Here is a 15,486-nt window from a genome sequence, read left to right on the forward strand (position 1 = left end):
TATATATAGAGAGAGAGAGATAGTATATATGTCCGTGCACTGGTAGATGAAGAGGTGTTGACTTGTATTGCTTTGAGTGTCCTTCCCGCATAGAAGGAGGGGAAGAGCATGCGACAGCAGAGATGAGAATACACGAAGAAGCCACACCATAGATAAGCAGGAAGAGGAGGAGGAGGAGGTATTATCGATAAGTCTCTATAGAGCTAAGTTTGTATATAGACATCCATCGACTTTTCTTCTCTTGATGGAAAAGAAACTCTTGTAATGAAGAAGAAAATTTCCCCCTACAAAGATACAAGGAAGATGATGTTTCTCAAGAGAATTCTTTCTTTCTTTCTCTTTCTTGTCCTTCTTCTTACAAAGAAGTCTATTGATAGCTGTCTCTTCATACTGCTTTTTCGCAGGAGGTGGGAGATTTAGGAACTCGATTTGTGTTTCTTCTTTGATTCTTAAGATACGACTCCATTCCTTCTTCGTATATAAGACGATACTCTCTCCTTCACACTGTCCTCGGCCTGCTCTTCCTGATCTGCATGCAAGCAAAATAGATACATGCATGAACGTCCGTCACATAGATACACCAAATCTCTCCCACTCTCGATCTAGAGTGCAAATCTGTGTACACGTACATATATATATATATATATTCTTAAAAGAAACCGAGAGTAGAGTAGCAAAACGTGCAGGGAGGAGAGAAATGACTTAGATAGGTATATATATATGTATATACATGCATACATATCTGCATATATATATATATATATATACGATAGATAAATAGCTACGTTAAAGATAGATAGATAGATAGATGAGTGCAGCAGTACATATCCCTGTTGCGTATAGGTTTGGTATGGACGGCGGAGCGAAGTGGCTTTGGTTGCCTGAGAGAAGAGAGTGATTGATTGACTGATAAGCCCCCGATCTCCCCTCGCTTCTCTTTCAGGCTCTAAAGGTGAAGAGAGAAAAAGTGAAGAGACGAGAGAGAGATGTCTCGTCATCCACGGGGCAAAGAAGTGTCTTCTTCAAGCAAGACCACTGCCTACCTAGTCAGAGGAACAGACATTCCTTACTATCCCACACACCAACTTATAAGTAAGAAAAGAAGCAAGAAAGAAAGAAAAAGAAAGAAAAAGAAAGAGTGAGAAAGAAAGAGAGAGAAAACAAGCAAGAAAGAAAGAGTAAGAAAGAAAGAAAGAAGGAAAGAAAGAGCCGATTCTGTTATGAGAAAGAGAGGGCTAAGAGCATCGATAGAGAGTCGATTCAATCAGAAGACACGATATCTCGGTGTGGGAAAGTGTAAAAAGTCAAGATCTCCCCTAAGAAAGTATACCTGTGTATATATCTATGTGTATTGATATCTCTCTACATATCTCTCTATACGACTACATACCTATATGTATAGCTCTGTGTATCTCTTTCTGTATAGCTCCACATCTCTATACCTATTTGTACCTATGTATGTGTCTCTCTCCTGTTCTGCTCTATATATATATTGCTATATATATATATATCTTCAGTTCTCTATGTTTATAGATCTTTATACCTATGGAGATAATTGAGAGGATGCGAAGGAGGGTGCAGATGAAGAACGAGAGTCACAGAGGGAATATCGATACCTCGAGCTACCACATCGGTAGCTATAAGAATCGACACCTAACCAAACATACAGCACAAGAAACAGAAAACAAAAGAAAGACAATCGATTTACGCAACATCGACCTGACCCAACAATCGACGATACGGAGTCCAAAGAAAAAGCAGTCGATTCAACAGCCCCAGACATACAGATAGATTGATAGATAGATAGATAGATTAAAAATAGATAAAAGATGGATCGATAGGCAGAGTTAACATAGATGGTTAAAGAGACAGACATAGATTCAAGAGACAGATAGATCAAAGACAGACAGATAAAGAGATAGATGGATTACCTAAATAGAGCTAAGTAGATCGATATGCATATAACTGTACATGTATGTGTATGTAGACGCAGAGGCATGTTGTTGGTGAGTGAGAAAGAGACTATTTTGACTGAGAGAAAATTCTGAGAGAGGCACACGAAGGGATCATCGATTGCCTGTTGATCTTGTGTCACCTCAGAGACATTGATGAGTTGTACATACACCGCAACCAGAGAAGGAGAAGTACTGAGAATCTGACGGCGACTACCGGGATCGGAAAACTGTCTGCTTATTCACTTTGACCTTGGAAAGAAGAGAGGATAGGGAAAGAGGAAGATCTCTGTGGTATTCTTCGTTGAGAAACTGCTTGCTTACTTCCCCACTTCTGAATTGATTAAGGCGTTCATCTCTCTTCTCTTTATCAAGCTGTGAATGAAGATAAGACACCCGCCATGTCTCAAGGTAGGGATGCTCCGCCAGCTGCTTCACCTAAAAAGAGTGAGAAAGAAAGAATAAGAAAGAATAAGAAAGAAAGAAAGAAAGAATAAGAAAGAATGAGAAAGGAAGAAGGAAATGTTTCTAAGACAGGTATGAATGAAATGAGTAGCCCGAGGTAAAGATGAGAAGAGAGGAGAGAAAAGCAAGTCTGATACGCATAGAAAGAAGAGAGGAGAAACTGCAATTCTTCAGTGTCTCTACGAAGGAGGGAGGCGTGCGAAGTCCCATCTATATAATTACGGACCGTTGAGATAGAGGATGTGCAGAACCGAGATATATCTATAGATATATATATATATATATTTATATACTATGACTACTACTACTACTACCGTGCTGCTGCCTGCCTTCTATTCGGTTTGAAGAGAAGAATGAGGTGAGAGAGGGATATGAAGAAAAACGCGGAGGGAAGAATGAAGCAAAGAGAAATTTAACGAAAAGAAGAAACGAAGATCTGTGAAAGGTACAAACAGACACTCAAAGATCTCGACGTCAGATGGGAGAGAAGTGAAGAGGAATGGTATAGAAAGCCGCAAACGGTCTCTTTCTGTCTTGTTTCATCTTTCTTTAGGTGGGAGTTTCTGTGATGTATAGACAGCTGGAAATCTAGAAGGAAAGAAACTAGCACCCGCTGTGTCTTTTCATTCCTCCATAGATGATGGGACAGGGTGATACAGACGAATAGATACAGCCAGATACATCGACATACATGTATATCCATAGAACGACAGATAGACACCTCCGCAGAGAGACAATCATACATAGATCCTTTCATATCTACGTATACGTATGTAAGAATCCATAGATACAACTGCCTGTCCATCCATACCTCATTCTGTGTATCTACGAAGATTATACACTTCTTCTTTTCCTCTTCCTTCTCTTCGTCTCCTTCTTTGTCTATGCGTTCTCCTCGAGCACCCTCTTTCATCCCCAGCGGAGAAGAAGATGAAGATGTAGAAAGACTATCGCTTTCCTTCCTCCTAACTTTCTTCTTTCGTTCAGCATGGAAAGGCAGTTTGGTCTGTAAGAAATACATAAGTAACTTCACTCGCATCTCTCCTTCTTCTACAGCAGAGAACGCGGAGGCGTCATGATCGTCGTCCATGACTTCTTCTTCTTCTTCCTTCTGTTGACCCTCCATTTCTCCCTTCTTCTTCTCCTTACTAGTTGGGAGAAGAGATCTCGTCACATCTCTCCGACGGCTACCGGAAGGAACTTTACAGGTGAAATGCTTCACAGATGAGCCACAGAACAAGCTATCCAGTCTCGCACGAGGAGAAGAAGAAGGAGAAGAAGAAGGAGAAGAAGAAGAAGGCTGATTGCCTGGGCTGTTGACGGGTTGTTCAGTAGAGGAAGGAGAAGGCCTCGGCTGTCCTGAGAAGAGAGAAGAAGGAACGAGAAAGAGAGGAAAGGAAGGAGAGAGGTGATACAGTCATCAGGACAGAGAAAGTCGACAGCATGCATGCGGGAGAAAGACTCACACGAGAGAGAAAAGAAAAAAAAGAAAGAAAGAGTGAGAGAAAGAAAGAAATTTCATCATCATGATTGTTGTTGGACTATTCTGAGGTGTCTATACACCTGAGGTATGAGTTCTCTTTCTTAGCTCCGAGGCACCGTCTTCTTCTCTTTCTTTATGGAAAGGAGATCATTTGAGAAGCATCTTACCATTCACTCTTTTCCGAAAAGATAGAAAGATCTCAAGCGAGAGACCTAGACTGCGGGCGGGAGTTTATACTTGAAGATTTAAAGTTTAGATCCTTTCTCTTCTGAAACTCTCAACAATAGAACGACAGGCTACAGCCCCTCCGTGTGTCTCTTATACACATGAAATACCTATCTACTGACACACATACATATATATACATATATATATATATATATGTATAGGTATAGCTATACGTATGCACTATATCTTCTATATACGCATGCATCTATTTCTTATATATACGCATGCATCTATTTCTTTTTCTATAGACGATGGAAGTGGCTGTGTTCGCTTATCATCTTTTTGTCTATAGTTGATCTCGAGAGCACGGAGGGACGGGAGCACGCCCGTGTTTCTCTTTCTTCCTGCTTAGAAATAAAGACTTTCTGCCCTAGATACGTCTCGGGGAGGATCGCTCTATCACTGGGAGAAGAAGAAGAAGAAGAGATAAGAAGAATGAGGAGGAAAGTAGGGAACGCCCTTTTCTTCGGAGACCTAGATAAGGCGAAGGCTTGGTGTCACTGACCAACAAAAGTCGAGATAAAAAAGAAGAAAGAAACTTCCATTCCTCTTTCTCAAGAAGAGACTTCTTTTTTCTCTTCTTCTTCTCCTCGTGCTGAGAACAACAATATGACTCTATCTTCCGGGTGTATATACACCTCAAGAAGTTGGTCACCCCCATACAGACGTTATTCACATAAACGTTTTTCTCAGTTAGGCCAAACCCTTCAATTAGTAGAGAAGAACTTTACCTCTCTTCGAGTGCTTTTCAGCCACAACTCGCCCCCACCTCAAGACTTCTCCTTCCTTCTGTTGTTCTTCTTCTTCTTCATCTTTCTTCTCTTTTCTTTTCTCCCTTGTCTTTGACCTATCCTCTTCTTCTTTCTCTATTACCTGTCCTCTCGTTCTATCTCTTTTATCTGTCCTCTTCTTCTTTCTCTTTTGTTTTGTCTCTCTCGTTTTTCTTTCATTTCTTTAGCTTACCTTTTGCTCGTGCCTGGGGTGGAGTCTTGAGGAGGTTAATCACTTTCATCTTTCCATGGAAGTGAGCTTGGAGAAGAAATTGGAGATCTTTTGAGATAACTGCCGTGAAGATTAAGGTCTGTATTTTCTTCTTCTTCTTCTCTTTTATATCATTCTGCTTCTTTTCTTCTTCTTCTCCTCTTCCTCTTTCTCCTAGAAGTTCTTCTATCTGAGAGATATAGCCACGGCGAAGTAGAGCATCTCCTTCGTCGAGAACGACAGTCCTAAGGTTGTTGAAAGAAATCTTATTCTTTCTTAACAGAACGACACATCGAGATGGTGTCCCGATGATCAAGTCGATGTTCCTCAAGGGAGACAATCGATGTTGATCGTCCCAGGCATTGGGAAGAGACACCTGATAAGATTTCAAGCTCTCACGTCTTCCTGCATCTATCGAAGAAGAAGAAGTAGAGAAAGGGGTAGAAATATGCGAATCTGCAACGACAATCGAGATGGATGGCATAAGAGATAAGACAATCGACGCTACTTGTATACATAACTCACGAGAAGGGAGAAGAATTAACATGGATGCCTCTCGATGAAAAGACTCTCCTGTCCCTGCACCAGAAGAAGAGGAAGATGAAGAGAAGAGAGAGGTAGATCTCTGATTGATCATTCGTTGAAGTAAAGGAAGAAGATAAGCAAGAGTCTTTCCCGATCCAGGATGAGACGCAACGAAGACATCTTCACCTAGAAGGATAGGAAGAAAAGATTGGTCTTGAATCGGGGTAAGATGCGTTATAGAATAGAGAGTCTTCAGATTCTCTCTTAAGGATTTATCAAGGGGCAGCCGAGACACTCGGCGACATAGCTGTGATGGATGAAGATGAGAAGGAGAAGAAGAAGATGAATGAAGAGAGGAGAGAGAAGTGCGTGGAAGAGAAGAGGAAAGATCTTTCTTTCTTTCTTCTTGTTGATCTGCATAAGAAAGGAGATCATCCATCCATCGAGTTGAAGAATGAAAAGAAGAAGAAGAAGAAAGAAAAGAGGAGAAGGGGAAGAAGGAGAAGCTGAGAGATGATGTGAAGGGGGACTCACGGAGTGCAGGACCAGACAACATTAAACAACCCTGGGGTGTATGTACACCCGGAGTGAGGAAGTCCCTAAGAAGAACTGTTCTTCTTTCAGTTGGACCAACATAGCGAAGGTCTCCGAAAGAGGAGGAAGGAGGAAGGAAAAGAGATTTATCTCTTCTTCTTACCAAAGAGAAAAAGGGACAAGAAGAATTGGATGACCTTGTGCAGAGACGGGTAAGAGACATCGGAGAGAAAGGATATGAGCCGTCTCTTGCAATCGCCGTCATCCTCTGCACCACACAGGCACCTCCTAGCTCCGCCTAGTCTTTAGCAAAACAGATATTCTTACATCTAGATAGAGATAGATCTAGAGATAGATAGAGATATACACATGGATACAAGATACATATACCATATCTATCTATCTATCTATCGATCTATCTATATATATACATATATTCACATGAGTATGTGTACGTGTCTTCATATATATATATATGTTTGTATATGTCCGTCTGTATGATATGTCTCTCTCTGTCTGTATGTATATACTTCAGATAGGTGAGCCTGTATGTGTAGGTATACATATGTAGATAGTATACATGTTTGCAGACATGTAGAGACAGTAAGGAGAAGGGAAGACGAAGAGCTAGTGCGATTTCCTAAGGAAAGGAGAAAGACGTGATTGAAGTGGACCAATGTATCTGTATGTATCTACATGCACAGGTATGTAGTGGGAGAAGATGAAATACCGCTCTATCAGATAGGAGAAGAAAAACAAGAAGAAAAGGAAGGAAAGAAAGAAGGATAAAAGAGCAAGAAAGAAGGAAAGAAAGAAAGAAGACTAGAGTCTTGCGCCTTCCTTCGATGACAAGCATACACCTCAGCTAGTTAGCTAGTCTCGACCCCCCGCTTCTTCTTCTTCCTCCTCGTTCTCTTCACCGTCTTTCTCTTCATCTTTCTTCTTCTTCTTCTCCTTTAACAGAGACATCTCTCGGTAGAAGACGGAGAAGCAGACAGAAAGATCAACGACGGGGGAGGGGACCTCTTAGTGCATTTCTACGTGATAGAGAGAGACGTCGATTCAGAGTTATTCAACTCTCTCCATAATACCTACCTACATGTACACACACAAGCAATCCCTTGCATGCATGCAAAGAATCCCCTACAAATCGAGAGAGATAGCTCCCCGGAACGGCTTTCTCTCTCTCTCGCGTCCACCCTTCAAAAAAAAGCTGTTCGGCTTATATTCGGTTGTCCATGAGGAGTCGAGAGAAGAGTTGAGAAGAAGGAATAAGAAAAGAAATGTTCTTTTTTTCTCCACCGTTTGTTTCTTTTTCTTACATTAAAGAAAACAGCCCCTTTCAATTTCGAATAGAGGAATATCTTCTTCATTTTCTTTCTTCTTTCTTCCTCTTCTTCTTTTTTCTTCGTGGCTTCTCACGCTTCTCTCTCCGTTCTTAGCTCTCCTCTGTTTGACACGGTAGTGACTCTCTCCCCTTTTCTTCTCATCTTACTTGCCTCCAAGCTAGTCTTTATCATTTCGATCAATCCACAGACAAACATTCCTTTTCTTTCTTTTCCTTCGCTCTTTGCTTGTCTTTCATTCTCTCCTCTTTTCTCCTCTTCTCCGGCTGGATTCTCCTTCCTGTTTTCTTCCTCTCCTTTCTTTTCTTTCTCATCTTTCTTCGGGATTCTTCTCTCACTTCTTCACATCTCCTTCTGTTGTTTGTCGTCTTTTTCCCGTGCCTTTTTCTTCTTTCCTTCTAGGCTTCTCATTTTTCTTCTCCCGAAGGGCAGGCCCTTCAAAAAATACTTGTCTTTCGACCCAACTGTTGTTTGTCTTCTTCTTCATTTCTTTTTCCTTTTCTTCTTCCTTTCTTCCTCACATTGTCCTTCTTATCTCAACGTCGTCATTCCCAAGGAGGGAGAAGTGCCACCCGTTATAAAGCAAGAAACAGATAAGAAGAAAGAAAAAGAAAGAGATAAGAAAGAAAGAAATAAAGAAAGAAAGAAAGGTTCAGCTTCACTTTCTGGTCCTCTTTTCTTCACTCCCCCCACTTCCTTTCTTTCTTTCTTCTCATAAAGATGTCTCTTCCAGAGTGACATTTCTTTTCCTAAAGGAGGGATCAAGAAGAGACAAGACTTTGCAGAATGCGATAAGAGACAGAGAGAGAAGTAGGGAGAGGCGATTGACGACTGAATGAGAGAGAGAGAGAGCGAGAGAGGAGGGAAGAAGATTTCTGAAAGTGCGCTTCTTTTGCTGACTGGGGTGGCGGTCTATCTTGTCTAGGCCTTGTTTCTCTTGTCTTCTTCTGCATACGTTCCCTCGCTTTTCTTCTTTTGCTCGACCTCTTGAACTACCTGTCAGTTCGAGATTTCTCTTTCTTTTTCGATGTGTTTCTCCATACACCCTCCCTTTTCTTTCGTAAGATTCTTCCTGCTTTATGCTTCTCTTTCGTCTTCATTCTTTCGTCTGTCTCCTCCTCACTTCATTCCTTCTTAGCTTTCTTCTCTTCCCGACCCCTCACACGTGTCTCCGTGTCTCGTCTCTCCTTCCGCTTTAGAGCAAGTTGTTGATGTTGTTGAACGTCTTTCTCCCTCTGTCTCTCTAGACATACGGAAACCTTTTTCTATCAGGATCACCTGGTGGTCTGTCTCTGTATTTCTCTGTCTCTAGACGTGTGTATTCTTGGTGTATAGAGGAGGAAAAGGAGTTAGAGAGCATCACATCAGAAAAGAAGAAAAAGAAGAGAATGACAGGCGTCGATGTGTGACAAGTCAAGAGGAGCGACAAAGCGGAGCGACGGGTGTATCTGTATGAAGGCCTTGTGCAGAGTGGACATTGAGAAGCTTGTCTTTGAGAGGTCTTTTCTTCTTTCTTCCTTTTCAGCTTTTCTTTCTTTGCCTTTCTTTTTCTTCTTTTTCTTTTTCTTTGTAAGATCTTTTAGCAGCGATGCTCGAGAACAGCACGGCCCATCTATCAAAGCAATTCTCACATCATACACAGAATCATGAATCTTTCTCTTCTTCTTCCTCTTCTTCTTCACAAAGCTCAGGGGGTGTATCGGCATTCTCCCAGACTTTAACGTACACCTCTGACTCTTCTTCTTCCTCCTCTTATAGTACCACGACCTATCACCTTCATCACTATAGTCAGCGGGATTCGTCTTCTTCTTCTCTTGTCCCGCCCTCTCCTTCTTCTTCTTCCTCTTCACGTCAACTTTCTTCTTCCGCTCGTTCTTCTTCAGCGTCATGTGTCTCTACAACTTCTCCAGCATGGATTCGTGCTATGGGAGATTCTCCGGTGTATGTACAGGAGAAGGAAGGTGTCTATCCCTACGGTGTAACGAATCCTGTGAATCTTCGGCTACCTCAAGAGGGAGATATCCATCGAAGTAATGAACTGATAAGTGTCTTAAAGTCTCTCAATCTCTATGAAACGGCAGCAGGGACCATCCAGAGAGAAAGGGTCTTAAATGAATTGAATCGAATCATCTTAGAGTGGGTCATCGAAGTGGGAATTGAACAAGGTTTAGACGAAGAAGAAGCGAGACAAGCTGGAGGAAAGATCTTCACCTTCGGCAGTTATCGCTTAGGTGTCACGACACCTGGGAGCGATATAGATACTTTATGTGTGACTCCTCGACATATAAGTCGGGAAGCGTTCTTTTCTGTATTGCATGCAAAGCTCCAGCAAGATTCTCGAATTACCAAACTTATACCTGTCCCTGATGCCTATACACCTCTCTTAAAATTCAACTTTGACGGCGTCGAAATCGATCTTCTTTTTGCAAGATTACCTCTTCCGCTCATTCCCAATTCTTGGTCTTCCTTAGATAATGATCTTATTCTCAGATATGTAGATGAAAAGACGGCGAGAAGTGTCAATGGAAGTCGTGTTGCTGATCTTATCTTGAAGCTTGTTCCGAATAAAGAAACCTTTCGAGTCACCCTAAGGTTCATCAAGTACTGGGCCAAGTCCAGGTGTATATACAGCAATGTACTTGGCTATCTTGGAGGTATTAGCTGGTCGATTCTTGTAGCTAGATGCTGCCAGCTCTATCCGAACTTCTCTCCCAGTCAGCTCATCCAGAGATTCTTCACGGTCTATAGTATATGGAACTGGCGGAATAGCCCTGTGCTTTTATGTAAAATTAAAGACCAACAAGGAATCGATGGACTGTCTAACTTCAAAGTATGGAATCCTAAGGTGAATATACAGGTAGGCAGGGTGTGTGCAAGGGGAGGGGAGGAGGATGAAGAAAATAGGAAAGAGAGACACATGCATGGTTTTGTCGTGCTCAATCATACGGAAATGTTGAGGAGATGAGTCATCAGTTCGGGTGTATGTACACCTCCAAGTCGATATGTCTGTGGAGATGTGGATTTAAGGGTGGGTACAAGCTATGTAGGTTGTTCATCTTCAGGTGTATGTACACCTCGGAGGATAGTTTTTCGTGACCGTGTTACCTGCACATAGCCCTTGCATATATTGTTTGCCCAGGTGCATGCAAGTTCAATGGTTTTCAGGTGTACGTACACCCCTGTTCTATTTGCATGCAGATGCCCGTTGGTCAACATGCGGTGTACGTACACCTCACATATACAGGCGCATGCATGCTTGGCCATTTTCGGGTGTACGTACACCCTGTATTCAATGTCTATGCCGGTGCATGCTGATGTACATACACCTCGTCTTTTCCGGGTACACAGGTGCACGCAAGCTTAGACATCTCCAAGCAAACGTGAACCTTGTGTTTTATCTGTATGCAGATGCATGCAAGCCTGGTCAGATTTAGCGTACATACACTCTGTGTTAGAGACCTATGCCTTTAGGAATGAGGTGCAGATACACCTCGGTAGCGAAGGAAGAATATCGACGTGTTGATCCAAGTGACTTTCTCTTCTCAGCCATCTTCTGTCTTCTTGATCTCTACCTTACTCTGTATTTTCTTAGCTATCCTATATCCGATACACACTTTCTATCGATCCATATCTACGTCGTCTCTATCTCTCTGTCTACATCTCTATATGTGTATGTGTGACTCTTCTTGGTTTGAGGTTCCACAAGTTTGTGCCAGGGGAAGTTTTGCTTTCATGTTTGCTTTTGATGCCTGCGGTCTTTCTTCGTTTCTTTATGTTGTCTGTAGGATCGATACCATCTACTCCCGATCATTACGCCAGCCTTTCCTTCGATGAATAGCACACATAATGTGAGCTTATCTACGAAGAATGTAATTACAGAGGAACTCGCTCTAGCTAAGAGAATTTTCGATGACTGGGAGAAGAAAAGAAGACCTCTGACGTGGATCGAGACTCTTCATCTTGTAATGCAACCTCTTGACTTGACCCACTACAAACATTTCCTCGAGCTCCAAATCTTCGCTCAAAATGAAACGGTAAGACACACAGACATTGATAGAGAGAAACAGACAGACAGAGAGAGAGAGAGATATCGATGTCTGGAGGAAGAAAGGTGGGTACGCTTAAGAAGACAGCATCTATCTGTATATCTATTTATCTATCTATCTATCTATATATATATTTATGAGAAAGAACAGGACGAGCAGGAGGATAGTCGTAGTAGTAGTAGTAATGGTACCACTACTACTGCTTCTTTCTTCTTTTCAGAAGTCTTTCCTTTTTCCAAAGAGAAAGACAAGGTTCTTTCAAGATCTAGAAGGGGACAGAGGAGACTGCTTGTTTTGTTTCATGTATGTACTTGAACGTGAATGCTTTCTGCGAGGAGTGGAGAGGGAGAGGTGCATGTCGAGTCGACACCAATGTATATCTATCATCTATGCAGAGCTCTCGGGTGCGCATACAGCTAGCTGCGTATGACCCGTCGAGGAGGTTGGGGAAGCAGATATGAGCTTTGCTTCCTTTCTTGTTTTGACGGAGGTTTCCGGCTTTCTCTTCTCTACAGACTGGGGAATCGACCGGCTGCCCCTTCATTGGCATGTCGATGTATTCATTTATCTTATAGAGAGGGAGAGATAGATTCCTGTATTGATCGACAGAAAGATAGATAGATAGATGTATCTCCTTGTAGGAGTCTGCCTTCCTCCCCTACATAACGATGACTCCTCTTTCTCTCTTTCTTTCCTTCTATCGAAGGTTCTTCCTTTTCAATGGAGTTCTTTCTCTTCTTTCTTTTCGTTCTCCCTTCAAAATATCTCTTTATCTTCTTCGTTCTTCACTTCTTCTGTCTTTACCCCCTTCTATCTGTTGTATAGATTCATAGGAAATGGCTTGGATGGGTCGAGTCGAAGGTTCGATTCCTAGTGAAGCATCTAGAGCGATTAGCTATGATGACCGGAGGAGGCGCGGGAGGCAATTCGTCGAATATAAGCCGAGGAGGTGGAGGCACAGGAGAACCTTCCATGACCATACGGCCCTTTCCTTCTATCTTCTCTTTTGAAGTAAACTCAATCTTTTCAGCGAAAAAGAACAAGATCAAGAAAGAAGAAAAGAAAAGAAGATGTATGAGCTCGGGAGTTGGTCTTTTCCATAGCCTTCGGCGGAGATGGAAGGAGAAGAGAAGCCTCTTCTCTTTCAGATTTACAAGCACATTGTTCTGTCGAGTGTCTCCTCTGCAGTTGATTCGTCTGTTCCTTTTCTTTCTTTCTTTTCTTGTCTGTCCGTTTTCTTCTTCTTCTTCTCTGTGGAAGTCTTTTTGTTATGTGGGTCTTCCGTAGTCTATCAGCATGCACTTCCCTCTCCTTCTCTCTATACACATTGATACGTTCTTACGGGTTTGGATAGATACATAGAATACAGCAAATAGATGAAAGAGCGATAGAAAGATCAAAGATAGATTACAGATGGATAGACTAGAGATAGATAGAGTTAGATACTATGGTTCATCATTTTCATTGAATGTGTGGCTGTTCTCTTAGAGAGGATACGAGAGCGAAAAAAGCATTTTTAGATCCACTCCCTGATCGAAAGGGAATCCTCCGACCTGCGGGTGTCAGGTTGGAGAAGAAGGGTGTCTTAGCTCCCCCCGGGACCTTTCTTAAGAAGAAGAAAAGGAAAGTTTGCACTTTTAGGAGGAGAAGAAGAAAAAGAAGGAGAGACTTGTCAGGAGTTGTCATTTCCTTGTTTTTCTTGCATGTGTTTGCTATGCTTTCTGTGGGGTGTATAGGAGCCTGAGTGGAGATTTGCATCGTCGATGCTAGTTGGCTTGACCTTCTCTCAGCAGCAATCGACAGTCATCGATCTTCGACCAGCTGCGAGTGTACGATTTCTCTCTCAACTTTTTCATTTCTCATACATTCATACTATATAGATATCCTACTATTTCAACTACCAGGATAGGCACACACATATATAGATATATATATCTAGATAGATACATACTCATGCATACATGCAGGCGTAGTAAAGCTTGAAAGAGATACACATATAAATCGGTCATAGATAGATAGATAGATAGTTTGAGGAGATGGTCTTCCTCTCTCTTGGTAGGGAGAGACCCCTTGCGGTCGAGAGAGAAGAGGAGAAAGGCGAAGACATGACAGAACTGTTTCTTGTCCTTTCTTCTTCTCCGTTTTCACGGGAATGTCTTTCTCTTCCCGTCACGTTTTTCTTTTTCTTTTCTTTATCTCTCTTCGTTGATGGCATGTTGGATGAGATTTCCTTCTTTGTTCACTGTCTCTTCTGTCTGGTCCGTAGTCGTTGTCGTAGTAGTCGTGGGGGCAAGTGTAGCTATAGCAGATCTTCATACGAAGAAGAAGAAGAAAGAGAAGAAGAAAAAGAGGAGGAGGGCCATGGGAGCAGTAGCACCGACACCTGGGGGGGGAGAGATAGGATGCCTGCGATTAGAACGAGAGGAGTTGTTCTTCTTCTTATCTTAAAAGCGTGAAAAGATGGCTCCTTGCTTCTTTTTCCTCTTCTTCCCACTCTCATTTCTCCTCTGTTTCTTTCTCTTCTCTTTCTCTTTCCTTCTTTCTTTCTTTTGTGTGTTGGTGTATGTTTAGGATTTCGTCGATCTCATTAATCAGTGGTCGGTAAGTCGAAGAGAGACAGACAGACAGACAGACGGACAGACAAGAGGAGGAGAAGAAGAAGGAGAACAGGGTGTCTCTGATCTTCCTTTCTTTTTTTCTTTTTTTCTTCTTTTCTTTTCTTTCTCTTTCAGACTTCGAAATCTAGCCGACTAGGAAGATCGATTGGGGGGTCTCATACATACTATACATCTATCATGCATGTGTTATCTTTCCTATGATGCTTTCTGTAGAGTGGTGTCTTTTCTTGTATATTATCGAGGGGACGATCAAATCGTTTGCTGCTTGCGTGGCTCTACAGGAGAGACCTCAGTATCAGGATCAGATCCAGCTACGTGTGAAACATCTCCGTCGGTCACAGCTCCCAGCTTATGTCTTTAAGAAGGAAGAGCCCCGTGATAAAGGCGAAAGTCTTAATGTAGCCACTTCTTCTCCTTCTTCTCACTCTTCTCTAAATCATGAGGAGAACGGCATACACCAGAGCACCCCCTCTTCTTCATGGTGTCGGGGTGTATCCTCTGTATCAACTTCTTCTTCTTCTTCGCCGACGGCTTCCACGTGCACTTCTTCTACGCTTATGTCAGGAGGTTCTTCGCGAAGAGGAACGGGCCGAAAAGGAGGAGGAGAAGAAGAAGAAGAAAGAGAGAGAGGTAGTAGCTGTAGTAGTAGTAGTGATGACGCTGAGAGGTCTCATGTGGGGACGAAGAGAAAGTTAGGAGAAGAGGTCGAGAAAGAAAGAGGAGGAGTCGAGGTAGGAGAAGGAGGGGAGAAGAAGAGAATGAAAGCTCATGACACCTATTCTTCTTCTCCTACAAACAGTGAGGTGGGTTCTTCTTCATTCAAACAAAGAGGAAAAGACGGAGACACGGGAGGAGGAGGAGGAGAAGAAGAAGAAGGCAGGAAGGGGATGATAAAGAAGATAGGAATGGCTGTTCATATCGACGGGGGAAAAGAAGATGAAGAAGAAGATACTTCACATAGGGCGTGACACACAAACAAAGAAACAGTCTCTTGCAACGTTAGTGCGCTGACCCCAGTAAACATATCACGCTTGTCTTCCTCTCTATCTCTCTCTCTCCTTCTTTCTTTCTCTCTAGCTGTCTCGTATGCTGTCTCTCTCGCTCTCTCTCAACAGAAGAAACGAATGAAGTCCTGTCCAAGTTTGTCAAGGCATCTCCTTTCTGCTTTTCCTTCTTTGTTTTTTTATCTCTCATCCGCCCAGCACACTTCCCCCCCCCTCTCGATCTTGTCTCTCTTTCTTCTTTCTCGCTCTTCGATCTATTATACGTACACATAGACCTTCATACGTGCGTGTGTAGAGGGGGAGA

General features: G+C 42.4%; 2 protein-coding genes across 2 annotated transcripts in view; one reads left to right on the forward strand and one right to left on the reverse strand.

Annotated features, from left to right (window-relative positions):
* The window catches only part of CSUI_000016 (dead deah box helicase domain-containing protein), a 12,152-nt gene extending 4,942 nt beyond the window's left edge, over positions 1-7,210 (reverse strand). The window contains exons 1-5 of the mRNA XM_068060251.1: positions 5,092-7,210; positions 3,229-3,776; positions 2,277-2,390; positions 1,544-1,653; positions 360-529 (exon numbers count right to left, since the gene is read on the reverse strand). Of these exons, the coding sequence (XP_067927775.1) occupies positions 360-529; positions 1,544-1,653; positions 2,277-2,390; positions 3,229-3,776; positions 5,092-6,433 (2,284 nt within the window). The 5' untranslated portion in view covers positions 6,434-7,210. The remainder of the gene's footprint in view (positions 1-359; positions 530-1,543; positions 1,654-2,276; positions 2,391-3,228; positions 3,777-5,091) is intronic.
* Positions 7,211-7,449: 239 nt separating this feature from the next.
* CSUI_000017 (polya) lies at positions 7,450-15,146 on the forward strand (the record flags this gene model as incomplete). The annotated part of the gene is made up of 6 exons (XM_068060252.1): positions 7,450-10,371; positions 11,300-11,548; positions 12,386-12,571; positions 13,297-13,389; positions 14,132-14,161; positions 14,460-15,146. Exons 1-6 carry the CDS (start codon positions 9,103-9,105, stop codon positions 15,144-15,146), a joined length of 2,514 nt encoding a protein of 837 aa, XP_067927776.1. The 5' UTR covers positions 7,450-9,102.
* Between the last annotated feature and the right edge of the window lie 340 nt (positions 15,147-15,486).

This window comes from Cystoisospora suis (assembly GCF_002600585.1).
Source record: "Cystoisospora suis strain Wien I chromosome Unknown contig_13, whole genome shotgun sequence".
Taxonomy (NCBI): Eukaryota; Apicomplexa; class Conoidasida; order Eucoccidiorida; family Sarcocystidae; genus Cystoisospora; species Cystoisospora suis.